The following is a 23,409-nucleotide window of genomic DNA, read 5'->3' as shown; positions in this document are numbered from 1 at the left end:
GAAATAGTTTGAGATTTAAAAGCACTCCCTTGCCTATTTTTTTTTTATGAGATGGAAGCTCAGTAAATTTATTAGGATTCACAGCAACAGATGTCTGGAGAACAACATGCCACCAACAGAGCAGGCTACCGATTATTACTGTGCAACCAAACCTCAACCATTTATTTTTCATAAACTCGAGGACCGGTGGTGGATTTCCTAGTGGCCAGAACCTCCAGGTTATCACTGGAAAAGCCAAGATCAGTAAATATTAAATCCTAATGAAGCAGATAACCATAGAGAGCTCTCGTAGGGAAGGCTGGTCCTCATCTGTCATCGACAGAAACCCATCTGATAGGAATCCAGGTGGGTTCCTTTTGGAGAAGGTGCAGCCTATTCAAGAAACAGAAATGGCAATGTCTTAGTGTAAGGAACAGTGCAAGGATGTTCAGAGCTCCAGCCAAAATATCCTTTTACTGCTGGAGTGCTGCTACAGCAATGAGGGAACATTTTTGTTTTCAGGCCTTTTCTTCTTATTTGGCACCTCGTAGTAGTGATGAGCTGAGGCGTCTGCCTTACTTTGCATATCTGAAGTGCCAACATAGCACGTCTCTATGTCAGCAATGCATACCAGCCAGAATGGATCATTTAGCGCGGTCCTTGAACTTCTAAAATAAATTTGGCACCAATGGGGTGAGAAGCTATGGGAGAGCCTGACGGATGAGCCAATCATGAGAGCATCCACCTGGGACCTGGCACCTCTGCCCCCCCAGGAGCTAAAACTGCTACACTTTCACATAAGGTGCATTGCAAATGCATCTGTTTAGCCACCTCATGTCTCAAAGACCTGCTACGCCCTCAGACTGAACATCCCTGGATTGTGGAAGTCTGGGTTATGGTTCATTCTCAGACCTCCAGGACGCACCACCAAAACTGTGGAACCCGAGTGCTCACTTGCCATGGTACTGTAAATCAGCATCATGACCACAATTAATGTTTCACTGAGAGAAATTTATTTAAGGACGATAAGAGCATATTTTCCTTTGATACGCTTATATGGTGGATATGTTCAATGGGTCCCATGAAGCACCTGGAGACGGGTCCTTGCAGAGGGAATCCATCCACATTAGGATGAATCTGTCATCACCAAGACTTTCAGACACAGTAGGTGGGTCAGACAACCTTCCCACCAGGTTTCACCATGTGCACACCACCTTCAAGAAAGTATCCGAGATGGTTTGATTAGTACAAATGTAGACTAGCTGTTCAGCAGCTGATCCCAAACCTATGTCACACGCAGCCTCCGAGATTGAATTTGTTGCGTCACATGGGGAACTACTGCAACGCAGAAGGCATCCAGTCACAAATTTACCCGTAACCACCAGCTCCTCGTTTAACTAACCTTTAGATCCACGGTCTCACTCATGGGAAAGGTTTTTATTCCTGGAAGAAGGGGCGTTCTCATCAGATCCCTGTTCAGAAGAGGCCTTATAAAAAGGAATTATCCTTAATGGTGTAAGAGAGGATTTCAAATCCAGGACTGCATAGTGTCTAGGGAAGTAAGGGGAAGCTAGATAGCTCGAGGTTTCCCTCTCAATGCAGTCTGCATGGGAGTGAAAGGGGGCTCCTAAATTCACAGGAAGACTGCTACCAGAAGCAATATTTCTGTGAATACTTGCATGAGCGCTCAGACATCCTGATGAACGGGCACAGGAAAGTGCTCAAGCTGCAGGTCTACAGAGCACTGTAATTGTTGTTTTCTGAACTGCTGCCAAAACCCCAGCCCGAGTCAGCAACTTGAACTTCTGAATTACTGGTCAACATCACCTTCACATTAGATAAGAAACAAGCTCACAAATCCAAGTAAAACATTGTTCTTGGCAGCGGAAGGGGAGGTGTGGTGCAGCGGCCAGGGCAGCTGACTTTCGATCCCCGGCTCCAGCGGCAGCTCAGCTCGGCACCATGTGACTCTAGGCAATAGCTCACTCAATTTCCGCGACGGCCCCCAGCGCCTTGAGACCCTTAAGGGTGAGTAGTTCGCGCTTTCCAAATACGGATTTACTTTTTTTTTTTTTTTTTTTTTTAAATCATACCGAGGCCCACGGACAGGGTTGAAGGTCTGACACAATTTAGGTGCGGCAGAGCCAAGACCTTTAGTGGTGAACAGTGCACGAGAGTGGTCTCTGGGCCAGCCTCCTTAGACATTGGCTTGGTTAGGTTATATCCGTCAGGCATTGCTTGTTTGAGGTGTCCTTCACATTCTGGATCCGCCCACACCATTTTGCTCAGGTTTACATTTTGCAGGTGATTTTGGTACATTAAAGTAGTGTCCCTGGCACTAAGCCGCTCATTTCATATTCAGAGTGCCAGGAGACTCCCCTGCTCTGCCAGGCCACTCGTTCCTCATTCAGGGCACCCAACGGCTTCCCGGCCTCCAACGCCAAGTCACTCATTCCGAGTGCCCGTAGTTTCCCAGCTCTGGTTGCCAAGTGTCGATTCCACATTCAGGACGCCCCGCGGCTCTTCCCGTGCCATGGAGCCCCTCATTGCTCATTCAGAGCACCCAACGGCTTCTGCTGCAAGACCACTCGCTGTGAACTGTGAAGAGCGAACAGGTCCAAAGGGTACTAAAGGGTACTGAGGGACAGTGCAAATATGAGCATGCATTTAGGGTAAAGGGGAAAATGTGAAGACGCAGCAAGGATTAAAAAGTAAAACTACAAATCTTATATGCAATAAGAGGTACTGAGTGATGGTGCAACCCTGGGTATGGGTGAATGATTACTGAGTCATGGGACACATTTTAACACCTACTCTAAATATCGAGTGACGGCGCATATCTGAACATACACCAAGAATTAACAAACAATGGTGCAAATGTGGCCATGGAGAGTATTGGGTAAATACTAAACATACAATCAGGATTAACTAGTGATGGTGCACATCTCAACCTGCACCGAGGACCAATCTCTGATGGGGGTAATCTGCACTTGTGCAACAGTGGCAGTTCTTGACATCATGTGGGTGTCCCCGACAGGACGGTATAGTGTTTGCAAGGGTATAACTGTAGTTCTTGACATACTGTAGGCTGCTTTATGTAATGGTGTCCCTCCCACCGTGCACTTTGAGTGCACTGGCATACTATTGGTAATTCATGTTTAGCATAATTTATTCGGGAAGACTAACAGATTTCTGCCAAACCCCTTTCATGAGGGAATACATTTAAGACGACATACGAAAGGGTAGTTCAGTCAATGGGGCAATTTAAGTTTGCTAAATGAAAATACTGAATTATTTCCCAGGGCCATAGTTGCAAAGTTGTTCCCTGTTTTGTAATGTGCATTGTTCAGCAGCAGCATTAAGAATGCTTCTGCGTTTGTAAACCTATGTTTACTTTCATTCAATCAACTAAAGATCTGCTATGATTTGTGAAGCATCTCTGGTCACCAAGGACTGACCGCCTAAATGCATGGCTGTAGATGTCAACATCCACCCGTATCACATCCGCGTTACTGCAACGGATATCAAAACATTGTTTGGAAAAATAATTCCAAAATCTCATAAATACTTCATTAACTTGAACCTTTGAAGGTGGAAGCACTAATTGACACCACAGAATCCTACTGTGGCTCACGGCCCCCACCCTCTTTTTTCATTACACACTACTGGAAGTAGTAACTCTGCTCTATTTTGGAGAGTCAGACACTCCGCACTTTCAACCTCTGTAAGAGGTTCTTTGCTCAGTAACGAAGGAAGAGGTGGCCTCAATGTTGGCAGCTGTGGAACGTGCAGTCCTGTAGTATGTTCAACTACAAAGCACCCAGGAGTCTTTGACCATCAAGGTGAAGCAGGTGCAGAGGAGAGAAAGCTTCCCTCGTCAGAATGGCTTGTATCCCCTGCAACATACTGGCCACCTAGGCCACAGTGAAGCCACTGGGATTTCTTGATCTTGGTTACTGTCCTACATCTGGCCAATCGTGGACAGGGAAGACCGGGTCAAAAAGAATGCAGCACTAGACAGAGGTCAGGGATTCGGTAGACCTATGCCCTTACTTTAACATGCTAGAACCACTGAAAAGATGTCTGGGGTGTAGCAGGTCAAACATGACTGGATCTCCTTCATTTATCAGTGACTGTGCCAGGTCTATAGTGTTGCAGCACTCTGTCCATTAATGGTTCACATGCATTCTTCCCATCAAACAGCAATGCACTGACTTTGTATTAGACCTCTTTTTTCATGACTGAGGACTTGAACCACATCTGTTGCACTGGAAACACTGATGTTCAGGAGCAGTGCAGCGATGTCAATGAGGACCAGTGCAGCGATGTCAATGAGGACTGTATACATGAGCGAATTTTGCTCAGCCTACGTCTTTCTCGTGTTGGGTATCAACTTGTAACTTCTTGGATGTGTTGGGGGAGCAGTGAGGCACAGTCGTCAAAATGATTGGCAAAGATGAGTTCATAACTCATTAGGACTGCGTTTACGTTAACTTGACTGACCATTTGATTGATATTCTTCCCAAGTGAATGTTTGAGGCAAGTCATCACCATCACCACAGATGGAGTAAAGCAGTGGAAAGGACTTTGGCAGCCCTGTATTAGGGAGGCCTAGAACTGGTGTATAGAAAACCGGACATGTCTGGCTCAGAATTTAGTTTATCAGATTTCCTGCAGTTGCCTGTGGACCTGATACACTAGTAGGAATGAAGTTTTCAGAGGATGCGCGAACAATTAACACCAGAGCACCAAGACACTCATTCTCTAGCAGGAGATTCGGTGTCTCAAAGAGCAGTGACTGGATCATTTTCACAATTACTGAGAAGTTCTATTTTGTAGACTGGAAATTATCTCACACATCAGCACAGGCACTGCAGGGATGTTATCCAGGTGTGCCCGTCTCAGATCTTGTACAAAGGTAGATACGGAGTCGTGTTAGTTGTGGCAGCACCGCGTTTGGAATGCCGTATCACGGATTCCAGGGAGGAAGCAAGGACTCATGCGGAAGGGATCAGTATCAAACATATTTTACCAGGGCTCTTAGGCAGGTGTTGGTACTAGTGCTGTGACAATGTGGAGAGGATCCAGAGACATTCCGTATGGCGTTCAAAGGTCCAAGGCCTAATCTCTGACGGTCGGCGTGCAGGGCCTCAGGAAGCAATCCAGAACCAAGAGGAAGTTTCTACAATTTATTAAAGCAGATTCCCGACTTGGCTGGAATATGAACTTTGAGATCGGTCTCATTGTATGTGTTGTCCAAAATCAGAGATGTTGCCCACGGAGTAGACATTTCGTGACAAAGAGGAATCTAAAGGGGAGGCCATAAGCTGAAGGGGTCCAGTTAGACTCTACTGCTTAGAGAAGTAGTAGCAGAAAGGGCCTTACCAAACTAGGACTGGCCTAAAAGAAGCCCATAGGATGAGAGTAGCTCAGTTTATCTGCGACACCCCAAGATCACCAGAGCAAGGTGAAAATTATTCCTGCAAAATGCATTCAGATAGGGGAGTGCTTGAGCTACACATTTCCAGGCACTGGTGTATCTGAAAACAGAGGGACTGGCATACTTGAAGCCAGAGTGCAAGTGGAACTCAGCAGGGCTCTCCGGTGGAGGGGAAGTTTCGTATCCTGGGGCCTTTAGCTCCTATGCAGTAAATAGTTCTTCCCTGAACCACGATTAGCGTACAGAAAACAATAATTTATTGTGTGCCTGGTACAGATGGTGGCTTGATTTTTAGGTCTCGCCTGACCCAGCGCGTGCGCTGGTCTGGCGAGACATTTTGTGAGGGCTCCAAAAAGTGCTACCAGGCCAGCCTAGACCTACAGTGCATGTGCGCGGGCGTCGCGCTTTACCATGATTACTTTCACTTTCGCGGCCACTATGATGTTCTCCGTGAGGCTTCAATAGATTGCAGCAGTTAAAACAAGCATTGGCATAGCCAATAGGTCTCGCTTTTGGGACCTTATAAGTGTTTAGTTGTGCGACTGTTGCATGGTTAAACACTTATAAGGTCCCAAAGGCGAGACCTATTGGCTATGCCAATGCTTGTTGTAATGATGATTCTGGCAGCATGCATTTCGTTTATTGAGTCAGAGTAACATCTACGTGGGAGTGAAGTCCAAAACAGTGCCCAGTCAAAACACCTTGTGAGCAAAGAACACAGGGTGCGAAAGCTGTGTTAACATCTAGGCTGGCACATCTGGTCGAGTGGCATGGAGCATTAGGTAAACTTCACAGAAAATGGGCAACAAAGACCAAAAGCAGTGGTAAACAGTAAAACAAAATTTTAAAAAATGCAGTCGATTACAAAAGGCAGTTACAGCAGCAGTAATACAGGATAAGCTAAAGACAAAAGCAAGGCCTCTGGGTGCTTTAGTTGGTAGGGAGATGGTCAGACAAGGTGGGGCTTAGGAGCTTTTGCTGTTGTTAGTGCTCACTGAAGAGTCATCTTGGCATAAAGAGTCAAAACGGAAGAACCCCAGGATACAGGCGCTCAGCTCATCACCATTTAACGCACATTGCTCGCTAGGTTTGCAATATGACTATGTCTTTTGAATCCTGTTCACGATTTTTGTAGTTTCGAATATTTTCAGCATCCTTATCCTAGAATACCTCACTGCTTTATCAGGGGGCGAGGGGAAGGTCCCAGATGCTATCACATTGCAAGACTTCATATTGCAACTTAGTTGTTATTTATGTATGAAATTTATAGATCGGCAACCCTGCCGCCGGGGGGGTGAAGTGAAACGATTCACATTATAAACAACATAGGAATCCAATAACTAGGAAGAATACATGCCGGGGACCAAAGCTCCTCTAAGAACAGGATCAAGGTCTGTCTGAAAGACAAAGGGGGCAAAAGAGGAGATGGGGCCAACTCATAAAAAGGACATCTTTAGGGTCTTCAGATTCTTTGTTTGACTTAAGTTCAAGCCATATAACAAACAAAGATAAGAGTCACTCCTCCTGTATGTAGAGCCTGTCCGAAAAGAGGGTGGACCAGGTGGAGGACCTTAAATGTGGTGCCTCACACAGTAATAGCAATATGTTCCATCTCTGTGAAGCCAGTGAGGATTAGGGAGCAGCGGAATAATGTGCTGGGATGTTTTAGCTTTGGTGCCTCAATGAACAGGTCACATCATGGGGCTAAGTAAAAACCGGTAGCAAGACGTTTTTCCAATCAACGTGAGATAAAACCACATCTTGTACCAGGAATTATCGTCACTGATGTGCTATAAGAATATAGTTTATACTATGCATTCAGGGCTTAATTTGTAAGCAAATGAGTGCCAGTGCCCAAAGCTCTGTTCAGAAGCTCATGGCCAGTGCAATTAAATGCTGGCACGCCCAAGACCAAGGCTCAAAGTCTTGCATCCAGACACTCCTTGCCCTTTCATCTCGCTCTTGAAGGTTTCTGCTTTCTCCCTTTATGGCCTTTTTACTGTCTTATTCTTCCTCAGTCTTTCCTCTGTGTTTGGATTTTCCCCTCTCTTGCTTTCTGTAAATGTCTGATGATGAAAAATAAGTACTGGTCCCCAGAATTGAGTGCCACTGGCCCCCACCAGCAACTACCTGCTCAAATTAAGTACTGTAAGCTTTATCACCATTGATGCAAGATAAGCGCATAGCTTGTACTGATAGAGTTTGTAGCAGGCATTATCACCATTCATACAAGTTAAATCCATAGTTTTTGCAGATAGTTATCACCACTGATGCGAGATAAGATCATGCCTAGTAAATCTGTCTTGGACATCTTTGGAAGGAAGAGAAGTCTGGATGCAGGAAGGAAGTGGAGTTGAAATAGTGGCATCTTCCAATCCTAGCAATGTTGATTTGGGAACTCAGACAGGAATCCAGTATAAATCTAAGCAATCTGAATAGGATAACAAATGTGGGAATGGTTTTTAATGTATGGGGTTTTCTGATTAAGATTTGAGGCGTGAAACACCTGTAGTGAAAAGAAGCCGAAGTTTGAGAGAAGACCGATATCAGGTTAAAGAGTTTACCTTTTGAAGCTGCAAAAGAAGAAATCCTCAGCTGTGGCTTGTTGAGCTCAGCACACTGGAGGATAGAAATGTATTTGCCTTGTACAATCAATACAGTTGGTTCCACCATGTAGAAGTGAAACTAAACAAGCACTGACAAGGCTAATCGGTCTTGCCTCTGAAAGAGCTACTGGCTTTGCCAATATGTTTTAACAATGTTGTACACCAGAATGGCTGCTGTTCAGCATGGCTAAAAGTTAGTGGTGTAAAGGAGAGTGGCATGCAGTGGAGTGTCGTAAAATGGAGTAGAGTGGAGTGTTATGGAGCGGCGTAGAGTGGTGTGCAGTAGATTTGAGTGGCTTGGAGAGAAGTGAAGTGGAGTGCCATGGAGTAATGTACAGTGTTGTGGAGGGACTAGAGTGTCGTTGAGTGAAAAGGCATAGAGTGGAGTACAGTGTCAGAGTTGGGGGGGGGTGGCATAGAGTGTTGTGGAGTGATGTAATGTGGAGTAGCATAGAGAGTGTTGCGTACAGTGCAGTAGAGCGTTGTAGAGAGGAGTGGCGTAGAGCGGAGTAGATGGTCACAGTGAAGTGGCCTGGGGTACTGTGTTGGAGAATGTCCTATTACTTACCGGTAATCTTCATTACTCCGGGTCCCGTAGTCCTCGACACCTTCATAACAAGTGAGATTTACTATCTCACCGACAGAAAAAAAGAACGAAGGAATGCTGGACCTACCCTCCCCCTCCCACTGGGAGTACATAAGGCGTACTGGTCCCAGCATTCCCCCTGAAATACCAAGCCACAATGAAGGCCGGTAGACAGGGAGGGAGGGAGGGAAGTCATGAAGGTGTCGAGGACTACGGGACCCGGAGTAATGAAGATTACCGGTAAGTAATAGGACATTACCCCCAGGTCCCCATGTCCTCGACACCTTCATAACAAGTGAGAAATACCAAAGCAGACACCGGCATTCATTCCAAAAACACAACAAACCGCCAGGACAGCAAAACAAACCCAGAGATTTATTGGAGACAAAAAAAACATCAGGAGCGAACAGAGCTCAACACCCCCAACGCAAAACCCCCATCATCCCCCAACAGATTGAGGAGCCGATAATGTCCGATGAAAGTATTAGAAGAGGCCCAGGTGGCAGCTCTACAAATCTCAGAGAGAGGAACACCCCGAACCTCTGCCCAAGAGGCAGCCACCCCCCGTGTAGAACGGCCCTGAACCCCCACAGGAGGAGGAGACCCAGACAGAGTAGGCCAAGGAAATGACTTGCTTCAGCCAACGCCCGATAGACACAGAAGAAGCCTTACCCCTACGGGAAGCAGCCCCAAAGGAGACAAAAAAGGGAGTCCAACATGCGAAACACCGCCTTGAGATCCAGATAAATGCGCAAAGCCCGGCACACATCCAACAAGGACCACCAGGAGAATCCAAAACAGAGCCCAAGGCAGGCACCTGTGAAATTGGGAAGAAACCTTCGGCACAAAAGAAGTATCAAGGCGAAGCACCACCCCACTCTCCATGAAGGACAAGAAAGGCTCACGAGCCATCAAGGCGCCCAACTCCCCAAGACGACGAGCAGAGGTGACGGCCACAAGAAAACCCACCTTCAGTGTAAGAAACTTCAAATCCACCTCAGATCAAGGCTCAAAAGGCGGATCGACCAACACCCTAAGAACCAAGGGCAAATCCCACAAGGGAAAGGAAGGGCGAGGCACAGTACGAGAAATAGAAAAACTGCGTAGCAGACGAGAAACCAGGTCCTCAACATCCGAAAGATTCCCCCACGGGGAATGAAACGCCCGAACTGCGGCCCACTGGGCACGCAGAGTGGACACTGCCAAACCCTTCTTGAAACCCTCCCACAAAAACTGCAGCACAGCTTGCAAGGAACAGGACAAAGGGGACAGGCACAATGTCGAACACCAACGACCAAAATGAAGAGACTTAAGGAAACAAGTTGGTCAATGGAAATTTGGGCAGTGGAACTATCCATATGGCAAGAGCTTTGAGGGTCACCCCAGTGAATGGCCTGTAAGGCTTTGGCAGGGCTTAATTTGTTTTAAAAAAATACTGCTGGGCCCAAAAGATTCCTCAGAAGCCAACTTAGTCTTCGCTGAATGTCAGTGTGTCGAATACCAAGGCCTGGAATTGTGTTCATCTGATGCCTCTTTCATCAAACACCATATTCTCCCTGCTCTTTTATCTCACTCTTGCATGTTCTTTGTCATCCTTGTTTTATCTCTTTGTCATGGTTTTCTCAGTTTGCTTACTTCTTCTTTCCCTTTTTAGGTCGAGCGAGGGCAGCACATGCGCTGCTCTACGAGGCATGCTGTATTAGAGTATGCACTTGAACCTCCACCCACGCTCTGCCCATATTTTTCATTGGCTTGTGTCTCTGTCCTTTGTAAATGCTGGCCTCTGAATCGGTAGTCGGTTTGTTAGTCTCTCGTAAGTACTGCAGTGTCTTCATTTGTAACCTCCCATGAGGGCTGGCCCTTTTACTTCTGTTGTTACACCGTCTGTGTTATTTAGTCTGTAAGCACTATTATCTTTAGGGAATTTTGTCTTACTGCAGGCACGATGTGCTCTGCAGCAGTAGCCAGCTCGCCAGGCGCGCTTTCACTTTCCAAGCAGCCGAGACAATGGCTGCTGCTTCCTTGTAATGCATAGGTCTCGCATTTAGGAGAGGTTGAGCTATTGGCATTGTAAATACCAATAGCTTAAATTCTCGAAAATGAAACATCTATTGTTTTCCAGATTTTTTGTGTATTGTTTCCAAGCGCCCCATACCGTGCTTGCACTTAATAGAGGCCACGCCCCTTTCTTTACACGCGGCTCGTCTAAAGAAAGGGGAGTGAACTCTATTGAGTGCAAGCTTAGCATGGGGCACTTGGAAACAAACAATATTTGCAATTCAATAGGTCTTGCATTTGTGAGAATTTAAGCTGTTGACATTTACAGTGCCAATAGCTCAAAGTCTTGTAAATGCGAGACCTATTGCATTGCAAATGCTGGTTCTCTCTTCTTAGGTAAAGGCTGATGATGACAAATACATCAAGGTCCCCCCCCCCCCCCCCAAAAAAAAGAAGAGTACTAGTGGGCCCCACCTGAAACCACTGGCTCAAATAAGTTACTGGCTGGGGATGTCAAAAAATAGCCCCTGGTTCTAGAAAGCCGAAGACTGAGTGCAAGAAAGGAGAGGTATGTTTCCACTGTTAAGTAAAGAGGACCCGACAGTGGTAGAAAAGGCCCACAGTGGCCTCAGAAAACTATTCTGTTGTGTTATAGTTTTGGATATTTGGGTCGATAGCCTTTGACACTGACTTGTCTCCTTTGGGGAGACGGTCAGGCCGCTGTGATCTATCCAGGAGTGTAAGTTACTCTCCTGGGTGTGTTCTGTAAGAGTGCGATGTTCCAGCCGTGTAACTCTGGAGGACGCAGGTGGCCTCTGCGTAGTAGTTAGAGTTGAGGGTTGAGGTCTCGAGGCCTCTTTCTAACCTGTGTTATCTATTGCATCATTGCTTATTTGCACTGTGTCTTTCTAAACTCGGTAAGTGGTTGCTTATCAGAGTCTTTGTAAGGCAGTGTTTGTGGGTCTTGTGTTTTTCATCTGGGGTGGATGGAAACATGCCACCATGGGTCCTAGTTCCCCCGCCTGCTTGCAGTCGAGCAGGTCTGCTCCTATGTTGCACTGTTTGTTGTTGGGCGGAATGCCCCGTTTTGTTCTGGATGTCAGCTGACTCAACATCACTCGCGGGTGAGTGTGGCTCCGTTTCTGTGTCACCAGAATCCGGGTCTCCCAGTCCCCTTCTTTTCCAACTCCCACCAGCATGAACTCTCCTTCGTGTTGTGTTTTTTTCCCTCTGTTGGCAAGCCACCGGGTTTACATTTCGTGACTAAAGACTAGAGTGAACTCTTGCAGTTGTCTGCACTTCCCCTCCCTCTGCTGCCCCGGGCACGTGCCTTCTCGGTTTTATGACAGCACCGGCCCGGCACCACTTCCGGTCTGGCTCTTACAAGCTCAAAGCGCCTCATTCCTAAAACTGCACCTACGAAGAGCAGAGAACACAGTGTGGCGTGGGTCGGCCTGGAGTCAGTCCATCTTGGACGTTTCCGCCACTCTGCTGGCTGGTGAGGGATTACTTTCCCACGTCAGGTTTTTGGCATGTTGGTGGTCTTGTCTCTCCAGGAATATCAGCAGCACCGCCGCCGCCGACGTGGAGGGGCTCAGACGAGATTACCTCACACAAGATTGACTTATTCTGAGGCTGGTTTGCAGTTAGTTTCAAGATATAGACCACGTCAGCCACCGAGAGATAAGACCCTCTGTCCAGCACCACACAATGCTATTATGGCCACAGAAAGATCGTGACCCTAGAGTTGGAAAATGTAAGTGTAGAATGTCACGTGTCCATGAACCCACGAAGAAGAAATGGGTTGACTCCCACCCTGGTCCCAAGGAGCGGGATGAAAAGCGCCTACGGGAGGGCGTAGCTTCCATCAGGGCAGCGGCCCAGTCAACTCGGAGCATTGCTGCCTCTTACAATTCAAACAGCAGAGAAACATGGTCAGTGAGACATTTTTTGGGGGGTGGGGGGTGATAGTGGGGTGTGAATCTCAAGTTGCCCAACTAAAACAGCAGTGAGCTGCTGGGTTGAGGGGTGGGAGATCAAGGTTAGGGGTAGACAGTTTCCATGGGGAGCAGGGCCCGCGCTGATTTCCTCTAGGTGGGCCCAGGGCTGGACTGGCTGCAGCGGGCATCATGCGTTTGCCTGTGAGGCTGGAAGGGTGGGGCTGGTTTTGGAGTAGTGGGGGACAGTTTTGTTATGGGTGGGTGGGGGGAGTTTGCTGCAGCTCTGCAATATCGACCCCAGTCACACACAAACAGTGCTGGGGGGGACCGGTTTAGTTCGGCAGCAGAGCTTCACACTTGCACCTGTGCCCGCCTGCCAAAGTTAAGCCCCTCTCTGTCCCACCTCAGCCTGGCCTCAGAACTCATGACTATGACCAGGTACAACACAGTCTGGAGTTACTATCCTGGAAACGCTATATATATATATATATATATATATATATATATATATTCACTGAAAAAACCATAGGTTTCAGACATGTTATAGTTAGCGGAAATTTTACTGATAAAAAAACCAATGAAATTCCCCCGTTATAGTTAGTGCAGGCAACTATAACTCACGCGACCGCAATCCTCTGCTGATGCCAATACTGTATTTAGACACTTATTTGCCCGTCTTCTTCCATAAATTTTTAGCTATACATATATTACAAATATTTTTTTTTCATAAAGACACATATGTCATCAGCAGAAGATTGCGGTCGCGTGAGTTATAGTTGCCTGCACTAACTATAACGGGGGAATTTCATTGGTTTTTTATCAGTAAAATTTCCGCTAACTATAACATGTCTGAAACCTATGGTTTTTTCAGTGAATTTGCAAGGTTTTTTAAATGCTAATTCCTAACTATAACGTGTGTGAAACCTATGGTTTTTTCAGTGAATTTGTACGGTTTTTTAAATGCTAAGTTACTTTACGCCATTCGTGGCGTGCACGCCCACTTTACGCAGTTCGTTCCGTGCGCGCACGGTGCGCTTCGCGCACCGTGCGCGCACAGTGAGCACGCGGTGCGCTTCGCGCACCGCGCGCCCACTTTACGCAGTTCGTGCCGTACACGCAAGGTGGGCACGCAGTGCGCTACGCGCACCGCGTGCCCACGTTGCGCACATGGAGGACATATTATGCGCTTCCTTGTGATAGGTAATCTGTTAAATTTAATTTGTAAGTGATGACAATAATATGCCATGCACAGAGTGTTTTTTTTTTTTTATTAAAATTTTTAGCGTAAGCGCACCGTACGCGTACGGTAAGCGTAATCAGCGAAATTTTCAAAAAATAAAAATTTACTGTTTTTGGCCTTGGGGGATCTTTGAGGACTCAACTAACATGGCTATGTGCATGGGCGCTGTCTAAACAGCCCCTTTATATGTTTTTTGCCTTTGTTTACAGCCCCCCCCTCAGAGTGCGAGAGAGAAAATGGCGGCCGCCGCTTCCTGGTTTCGACCGATTCGAATGTTTACTTAGATGTAACAGCCAATCAGAATCGCGCTCGCCACCGTACGCGTACGGTAAGCTTACGGTAAGCTGGCTCAGATATATATATTGATTTAAAGGCTATTTTCTCAGAATCTACTGAACAGATTTACACCAAACCTACAAAAGGCACTTCCTTGACCTGAGGACTACCTCTCTGCCAAATTTCTAGTAATTCTGTTCAGCCGTTCGGGCTGTAGCCCTGTCTAAAGGTCCTATGGAAAAATGCATGGGAAAAACGCGTTTTGGGACCCCCCTTTTATCTCAGCCCCCGCTTGACGAATCCCCCCGAGACTTTCAGGGTAGGAGCGGAGCGTAGCGCCCCACCTATTTTGAGAAATTCGCGAGGATTCGTCGACCGGCGCCAAAGTTATTCAAAATAGAATGTTGCGGATTTCCTATGGAAACAGGGTCCTAACTATAACTACCTACTGGCGACCGCCAGTAGGTAATATATATATATATATATATATATATATATATATATATATATATATATATATATATATATATATATATATATATTATCTACTGGCGGTCGCCAGTAGATAGTTATAGTTAGGACCCTGTTTCCATAGGAAAATCGCAACATTCTATTTGGAATAACTTTGGCGCCGGTCGACGAATCCTCGCGAAATTTTCAAAATAGGTGGGGCGCTACGCTCCGCTCCTACCCTGAAAGTCTCGGGGGGATTCGTCAAGCGGGGGCTGAGAAAAAAGGGGGGTCCCAAAACGCGTTTTTCCCATGCATTTTTCCATAGGACCTTTAGACACAGCTACAGCCCGAACGGCTGAACAGAGTTACTTGAAATTTGGCAGAGAGGTAGTCCTCAGGTCAAGGAAGTGCCTTTTGTAGGTCTGGTGTAAATCTGTTCAGTAGTTCCTGAGAAAATAGCATTTAAATCAATATATATATCTGTGGCAGCTTACGGTGCGCTTACCGTGCGCTTACGGTAAGCTTACCGTACGCGTACGGTGCCGTGCGCGAGCGCGAATCTGATTGGCTGTTAGATCTTAGTAAACATTCGAATCGGTCGAAACCAGGAAGCGGCGGCCGCCATTTTCTCTCTCGCACTCTGAGGGGGGGGTGGAAAAAGAAAGGCAAAAAACATGTAAAGGGGCTGTTTAGACAGCTCCTAACCACCTAGCCTTGATGAAGGTGTCCCCAAAGATCCCCCAAGGCCAAAACGTCAATTTTAATTTTTTTGAAAAAATCGCCGATTACGCTTCCCGTACGCGTACGGTAACAATTTGCTTAAAAAACAAAATTATCCATACTCTCCCCACCCCGTGTGCAAATGGTGCTCCTTAGGGCGTTAAGTGGGCGCGCACGCCACGAATGGCGTAAAGTAACTTAGCATTTAAAAAAACGTACAAATTCACTGAAAAAACCATAGGTTTCACACACGTTATAGTTAGGAATTAGCATTTAAAAAACCTTGCAAATTCACTGAAAAAACCATAGGTTTCACACATGTTATAGTTAGCTGGACATTTTACTGATAAAAAACCATTGAAATTCCCCCGTTATAGTTAGTGCAGGCAACTATAACTCACGCGACCGCAATCCTCTGCTGATGACATATGTGTCTTTATGAAAAAAAAATATTTGTAATATATGTATAGCTAAAATTTAATGGAAGAAGACATGGGCAAATAAGTGTCTAAATACAGTATTAGCATCAGCAGAGGATTGCGTTCGCGTGAGTTATAGTTGCCTGCACTAACTACAACGGGGGAATTTCAATGGTTTTTTATCAGTAAAATGTCCAGCTAACTATAACATGTGTGAAACCTATGGTTTTTTCAGTGAATATATATATACACACATATATAAAAAAACACATTTTATTGGGTTTTCATGGTACAATCTGGGCTGTGGCCCTGCATTTAAAATTTGGAGACAAGTGAAATCAAAAGTACCACTACATGTATACATTCACAACTCCTGCAGAACTTGTAGGTAACACAACATGAACATTGCACAGATAGCCCAGATCCCGTAAATATCAGAAAAATCTACCTGAATACGGGTAAAGACGGCGACACGTTGTAATGTGGGTTGTTCAGTGGCCATTAGTGTGCGGGGTCAATACTTGTAGGAAACGCTTATTTTAAATACATTTCCACTGCATGCGCTCTTCTTCACCTCTGCTAAGAGAAGCTGTGATGATAGAGTGGTCAAATCGGTGCATGTAAGCAAAGCTCCATGTTCCCAGACAAAGCGTTTTCCAATTTTTTTTTTTTCTAAATCCAGAGACTGCTAGCTCCATGTACTAAGTCCAAGTCGCGAAAAGAGGTGTGTGCGCCAGAAAATTAATATTACGAGCCAGAGGTCTGGCGTAAGAGTCCGTGCACAAGCCAAGCCATGAAAACTTTGGCATTTATAACGTGAAACAAAACAAACATAATATAAAAAGGTATGATACGGTCTCTTCAAATTAAAAAAAAAAAAAAAAAAAAAAAAAAACTATATATCTTGCTGAAGCGTTTCACCTTAGTAACCCAGATCACTGTATAGACAGACACTTATTAAACGTAAACTTCAAAACATCAATGGCAATGCCATCCGTGCACTAAGAGGCAAGTTAGTAGTCATGTAACCCCTAAACGTGGTCTAGATAAATAGAAAATAAGAGGCGATTATACAGCATACACCCTGAACTCGAGTATTAAAGGTGCTCTATGTAATAAGTGATAAAAAAAGGAAAATGAGAGTTTGTGAAATAAAATGTTTGCCTGGGTCACATGATTTGGAAAGGCAAAGAAGCCAGCACGGATTCTAGGTTCTCTGATTTCGCAGTTTGAAATTCAGCCACCAGATGCATGCGTCTCTCCGGTTTTACATCAAAGGTCATTATTTCTTATCCTATTACTGTTGGTGAACGAGAAAAAAAAGCAACACAGACATTGAAGACTTAGGGCCCCGGGCCCAAATGCCAAGCAAAGAATGCATTTATTTTGGGGGGGGTGTCACATTCCCACCCCCGCCCACTTACCCACCCCCTTAAAGCTGCAAAACAACAGATAGGGCCCCTTTCCCTTCCTTGCACTAGGGTCCATGACACACTGGCAATGGACACTGGCCTTGGACAATAAAGTGTTACTGGCTTTGTTGTGGAGTCTGCGCGTGACAAAACTGCAATCATTATTTTTGGCAAACAAAGCCCCTCCTGATGTACCAGAGACCAGGCCTCTTGTTTTAGTAAAGATTCGTAACACCGGGCCCTTAACTCTTCACTCGCCCCGCAGTGTGCAACGAAAAGAGCTTTGTGCATGTTAGTCATGCAGCATGTGATATCAGATTATCAGTGCAAATGAAAGGGGCAGTCCAGGCTCTGACGATCCTTTGTCGAAATGGGGTCTGAAATACCACTGCCCCAGGGCAGAGTCTGTAACTGGGTAGGCAGAACGATGGTCTAGCAAGAAAGTTTCAATTCAGTAAGAGACTCAGGAGAAGGCGACTAAAAGCGTGGGCGGGACGAGATCTTGTTGCGGGAGGAGAGTACTGGAGTCGCCGTACAGCCTCCTGGGAGAGATGGGGAAGCGGCTGGTGTCCAGCTGCACGAGCCAGCTCTCGGCTGCGTTGTCCTTCGTTAGCCCTGCTTCCTCAACTTCCTCTGGAGTCAATAACTCTCCTCAAGCAGCGCTGGACGAGGAAGCGGGGGCTTTCTGGCGGGTCGCCGGGCCGCGCCACACAGAGAAGGTAGCTTCAGATAGGGACCCCGGCCGCTTCAGTTCCCACCTCCCTGCGCTAATGACACTGTGTCTTCGAGGGCTCCGGCTTTATACGTAACACAGGTTCGCTGTGCCTGTTCCAAACACCTGAATTCATTTACAGTCCGCCCTTGCCGACCAGATAGCGCCTTATTATTGCACGGATAAGTCCAGCGCTAAGAAAGATGAGGGAGAGGCTTGACATGGGGATACACTTTAGTAACATAGGAACTAGTCAGTCCTTAACCAACCCCTTTCTCTCCCCTCACCAAATGCAATGGGTCTTCTCCTGTGTCTGCCTTCAAAAAGGGCAAACTGAAAATATGGACGTCTGTGAGAGAGAGAGAGAGAGAGAAAGAAAGAAAGAGAGAAAGAGAGAAAGAGAGAGAGAGAGAGAGAGACAACCCCCGCACTGCTCCCCGCCCCGAGGGGCTGCGAATATCGGATGCGAAGCAGCAGTTGTCGGGATTACAGGGGGGCCGGGCTTGACGAGAGGTACTGGTCCACTCCTACCCCAGATTAGATCACAATTGTACTGTGGCTTCTGTCACCCCCTGCAGCAGCTTCTATTACCTCTCTCCCCCCCCCCCCCCCCCGCTCCTTGGGGTCTGACCGGACTCCACCCCATGCGTTGGTTGCATTAGTCAACCCAGCGAGCGCTGTCTCAGATCGCGCTGAGTCCGTCACCCACTCCAGTGTTGTGTGGCAATCAACCCACCGCCAAAGTGGTGTAAGCTTGCCTTTCCTGACACCCTTTTTATGTGTACCCCACCAACTCTGTGGCGTTACGCCCCAGGGGATCAACTGGTGCAGCAAGTGCAGTGGCACCAGGGTCCAGAGGTTTATGGGGCCCACTGGACCCAGATTATTGTTGTATTTTATATCTAAAACAGCGGCCCATTTCGTTGTTTGCACTAAGGCCCATGGCATATTGACTAGCCACTGCCCCGTTGAGGGTATTTTCATCTCCTGCTGCGTCTCCCTTCACCCCCTGCTGAGGGTATTTTCATCCATGTTGTGAATCCCTTTATTCGTTCCAGGGTGTCCTGTCACATCCCCCTGCTAGATGTCCCGTCACCCCTGCTGTGGGACCCTTCACCCCCTGCTGAAGATATTTTAATCCATGTTGTGAATCCCTTCATTCGTTTCTGCGTGTCCTGTCACATCTCAAGGAATATTGCGACCCCCTGCTAGAGGTCCCGCCACCCCTGCGGTGTGACCCGTCACCCCCCGCTAGAGGTCCAATCATCCTCTGCTGCGGGACCTTTCACCGCCTGCTGCGGGACCTTTCACCGCCTGCTGCGGGACCTTTCACCGCCTGCTGCGGGACCTCCCCCGCTCCCTGCTGCGGGACCCGTCACCCCCTGCTAGAGGTCCCTTCACCCCTTGCTGCGAGACCCGTCACCCCCCTGCTGTGGGACCCGTCACCCCCTGCTGTGGGACCCGTCACCCCCCTGCTGTGGGACCCGTCACCCCCCTGCTGTGGGACCCGTCACCCCCCTGCTGCGGGAGCCGTCACCCCCTGCTGCGGGAGCCGTCACCCCCCTGCTGCGGGACTTGTCACCCCTTGCCGCCGGACCCTTCTGCCCATACTGTGGGTTTCTTCTCCCATCCCTCCCACTTCCCGCTGTGGAACCATTCACCAATTTGATGGGTTATTTGTGGAACGTTCATTCGCCCCCTCTAGAGATTATCTTTCTCCTGTGTTCTGCCGCTTTAGTGGCTCTCCAACACGTTAATCTATGCCTCCTGCTTCCCGCTGTGCCGGATTTACCTGCTGATACCGATCCTCTCCAGGGTTGAAAGTCCCATCCACTGCCCGGAAGCTCAGGTCCAGGTGCGGGAAGTTGTGCAGCCAGTAAATCCACCAGGGGGCGATGTAATCCAAGCGACCAGCCATGGTTTGGTGGGTGTCGGGCAGACACCCGCGAGGGTCAGGAAGATCCGGGGGTCCCCGGGATCCAGAATTACAGGGACCAAAAAGTCTCCCGACGACTCATAGTTCGCACAGAGATCCTGCTCCACGCGCAGTCTTTTGAGTGCGAGCACTTCTGTGCCTGCGGGAGCGCGCACGGTTGGGCCAAGGGGCGGGCATTGGGGAGCGCCCGTGCACACAGCTCAGACAAGGCAGTGTTTGAGCAGCTGCGAGTGTCCTATTGGCTGCGCGAGCAGCATTGAGAGGGCCCATAAGCAAGGACGGGGGGGGGGGGGGGGGGGGGTCCTAATGGAGATTCTATAGGTCAGTGATAAGGAGACTTTCCCTACCCCGTATGCTAGGGAAATATGAACTGAAAAAGTGAGGGAGGAAGGATTTCACGATTGAGGTTCATTGGCTGAGCAGCGGCTGCCTGTGATAGGCATTTCACTGGAAAACTAGAGTGACAGTGGCTCCGCTGCAGGACAGCGCTGCAGCAAGAACCCTGATACTGGAATAAGCGGGGAGTTAGCAGAAGCAATAGTGACCGATTTATCTTTGAACATTTGAGGTATGGAGGGCGTTAAAGGGTTTGCGCACCTATTTTGAGGTGCACTGGCATTGCTGCATTGTTCTAATATGAGTTGAGACTAGCCTACACGTTTGTGGTAAAACTTGAGCCAGATCTAGATTCCAGCTCGAGCCCAGTGGCATATGCTGAATTTGCCCTGGTGTAATAGGTTGTTACCGGGACACCCCCGGCACAACCCGCCACCTTGTCTGCTTTTAGTTGGGGGCAGCAACGTGCAGAAGAAGGTTCTGAGGTTTTCTTGTTTTCACTAGGCCTTGGCATAATTCAAATTAGGAGTATTTTACCACCACGCCTACGTGGGTGGTGTCACTGGTGACGTTTTGTGCTTGAAATAAATACATGGCAGTGCTTTAACCCCTTTCCTGCCAGGCCTCCCCCCCCCCCCCCCCAACCTAAGGTGCTGTGCCCTTTTTTAGGTCGAGCATTCGAGACCTCTTGTATATTCTTTAGTGTATACTTATATGTGTATGTACTTTGTGGGCTCTGGAGATCAGCCCTAGGACTTATCTGCTTCCACTTAGGGACTTTTTTTTTCTGTTCAACTGCCTCTATTTAACTGTCTTGATAGAAAACGAGTAGTAGAGGTCATTAAAATACCAAAAGTGCTTTCTGCTGAGGGACTTTATTTTTTAAAATTTTTCTGGCAACTGCCTCTATTTAACTTTCGTGATAGAAACCGACCAGCAGAGGTCAGTAAAATACAAGGATAACTTTAGCATTCTCTAGACTCCAGTCCATAGAAATTGTCTTCCATGAGCACCCGTAGACAATAATATTTTTTTCAAATCTTATATTTTCAGTGATATGATCACCAAAGGCCCTGATTTTATATTAAAAACAGAGCTTTGGACTATACCATTTCCTGCTGAAAGGCAATATTTCTCTCCATGTGTTCCAATACCTGGCGTGTCACGCAGTCTGGTGCTTACTTTCCCTCCATGTTAAAGAACAGTAGGTGTTTCAGCACCCGAGCTAATGTGCTGCATAGCTAAATTTATTTTATTTTAATTTTATTTTAAAAGTTTTATATAGCGCTAGCTTGACCCACAGGTATCAGAGCGCTTTACATACATACATACATACGGAAATTGCAATTGCATAGTAGGCAGGTAGTAAGGAAGCAAAACCGGTGATAGAAAAAATACAGCATGGAAGATAAGGTGGTTAACACAGTCCGGTCACCAACTATCCTTGAATGTCAAGCGAGAGGAGTAAATTCGGATATTGAAGTCTAGGTTAGTTGACGTTGGTCAGGAAAGTATTTGTTAAGGAGATGGAATTTCAGGTTCCTTTTGAAACAGGAGAAGGAGGGGTTGCATCTGAGGACTCTAGAGAGAGCGTTCCACATCCTGGGAGCGTTGCCAGAGAACGATCGGTATTGTGTGGTTTTCTTTTTCAGTTTTGGGGGAATAAGAAGGAGTGAGTTGGAGCTTCTCAGCGTTCTGGATACATATAAGGTCCCAATGGCGGGACTGATTGCATTGCAAATGCTTGTTGGCTAGTTTGGATAGTTCACACTTAGGCCCCACATAATGTTTTTGTCCACATAAGGTATCCACGCCAAATTTGCGTCCTTTTCTTCCACCATGCTGAGAATTCTAAAGGTACCCAGGTGTTGCGGATTTTCCTGGAGGGGACTGAAAAATTAGACAAAATACAGCAAACGTTTTGGTTTTTGGAGAAAAATGGGAAACAAGGGCTGCAGAAGAAAGCATCTGTTTTTAGGTCTCGCCTGACCCAGCGCATGCGCTGGACTGGCGAGACTTTTTGTGAGGGCTCCAAAAAGTGCTACCAGGCCAGCCTAGAGCTACAGTGCATGTGCGCGGGCGCGCGCGTTGCGCTTTACCGCGATTACTTTCACGTCCGCACAGCCGCTTTAATGTTTGATCGCGATCACTTTTGCGGCCGCTTTGATGTTCACTGTGAGGCTTCAATAGATTGCAGCAGTTAAAACAAGCATTGGCATAGCCAATAGGTCTCGCTTTTGGGACCTTATAAGTATTTAGTTATGCAACTGGTGCATGGCTAAACACTTATAAGGTCCCAAAGGCGAGACCTATTGGCTATACCAATGCTTGTTTTCCTTGCAAATGGTATCAACGATGGGTTTGTGGTGCTAAAATCACCATCTTCCCAGCCTTCAGGAACAGGAAAACGTTTGTCAGAAAACCAACATTTTCTACACAGTTTTGGCATTTTACTGGGACATAGCCTATTTTTCCTATTTTTGTGCCTTGATCCTCCTTCCAGTTAGTGGTTGAAATGGGCATGAAACCAATAATGGGTACCAGAAAACTATACATTTCTTAAAAGTAGACAACATTCTGAATTCAGCAAGGTGTCATTTGTGAAGATCCTTCAAGGTTTTCCTATATAAAGGAACAGTTGAAATAAAAGAAGATTGAAATGTAGTTGAAAAAAACAGCCATTTGTGTATACATTTTCACTTGTAACTTCTAACTATGGTAGAACCCAAGTTACCCAGAGCCAATAACTGAGTTGGACCTTGCAATGTTTATTCATTGTGTGCCGGGTATACAGTAATTCATTTGGTAAAATATGAAGAGTGAAAAATAGGTATCAAGAAAACCTATGTATATCTGAAATGGGAACAAGATAAGGAGTTTAGAAGCAGTGGTTATTTGTGCATCTCTCAATTTGTGGGTACCCATATTAGCATGTGAATTAGAGGGAATTGTTCAAAATTACTTCTTTTTTACACACTGCCTTACATTTAGAAGGCAGAAATTCATAGAAAGATAAACAGTAATAACACTTGCTCTACTATTCTGTGTTCTCCTAAGTCTCCAGATAAAAATGATACCTCACTTGTGTGGGTAGGCCTAGTGTCTGCGACATGAAATTACCCAAAACGCAGCATGGACACATCACATTTTTCCACTAAAAACTCACCCTTTTTTTGCAATGTGCCTAGCTGTGGATTTTGGGCCCTGGCTCAGCCAGCACCTAGGGAAACATAGCAAACCTGTACATTTTTGAAAACTAGACACCCTGGGTAATCTAGGATTGGGATATGCGTGGCTCCCACCAGGTTTTGTTACCCTGAATCCCTTGTAAAACTCAATCTTTAAAAAAAAAAAAC

At 46.7% G+C, this 23,409-nt stretch overlaps 1 protein-coding gene across 2 annotated transcripts in view; it reads right to left on the bottom strand.

Annotated features, from left to right (window-relative positions):
- Nucleotides 1-19,949, bottom strand: part of TTYH2 (tweety family member 2) — a 323,403-nt gene extending 303,454 nt beyond the window's left edge. The window contains exon 1 of one of the 2 annotated variants that reach the window (XM_085617358.1): nucleotides 19,574-19,949. In XM_085617358.1, coding sequence (XP_085473484.1) covers nucleotides 19,574-19,699 — 126 coding nt within the window. In that variant the 5' untranslated portion in view covers nucleotides 19,700-19,949. The remainder of the gene's footprint in view (nucleotides 1-19,573) is intronic. The other variant, XM_085617359.1, reaches the window with a different exon arrangement.
- Between the last annotated feature and the right edge of the window lie 3,460 nt (nucleotides 19,950-23,409).

The sequence above is a fragment of the Triturus cristatus genome, chromosome 7 (genome assembly GCF_964204655.1).
Source record: "Triturus cristatus chromosome 7, aTriCri1.1, whole genome shotgun sequence".
NCBI lineage: Eukaryota > Metazoa > Chordata > Amphibia > Caudata > Salamandridae > Triturus > Triturus cristatus.
Note: the sequence above shows the minus strand (reverse complement) of the source record. Positions and strands in the feature narration are given on the sequence as shown.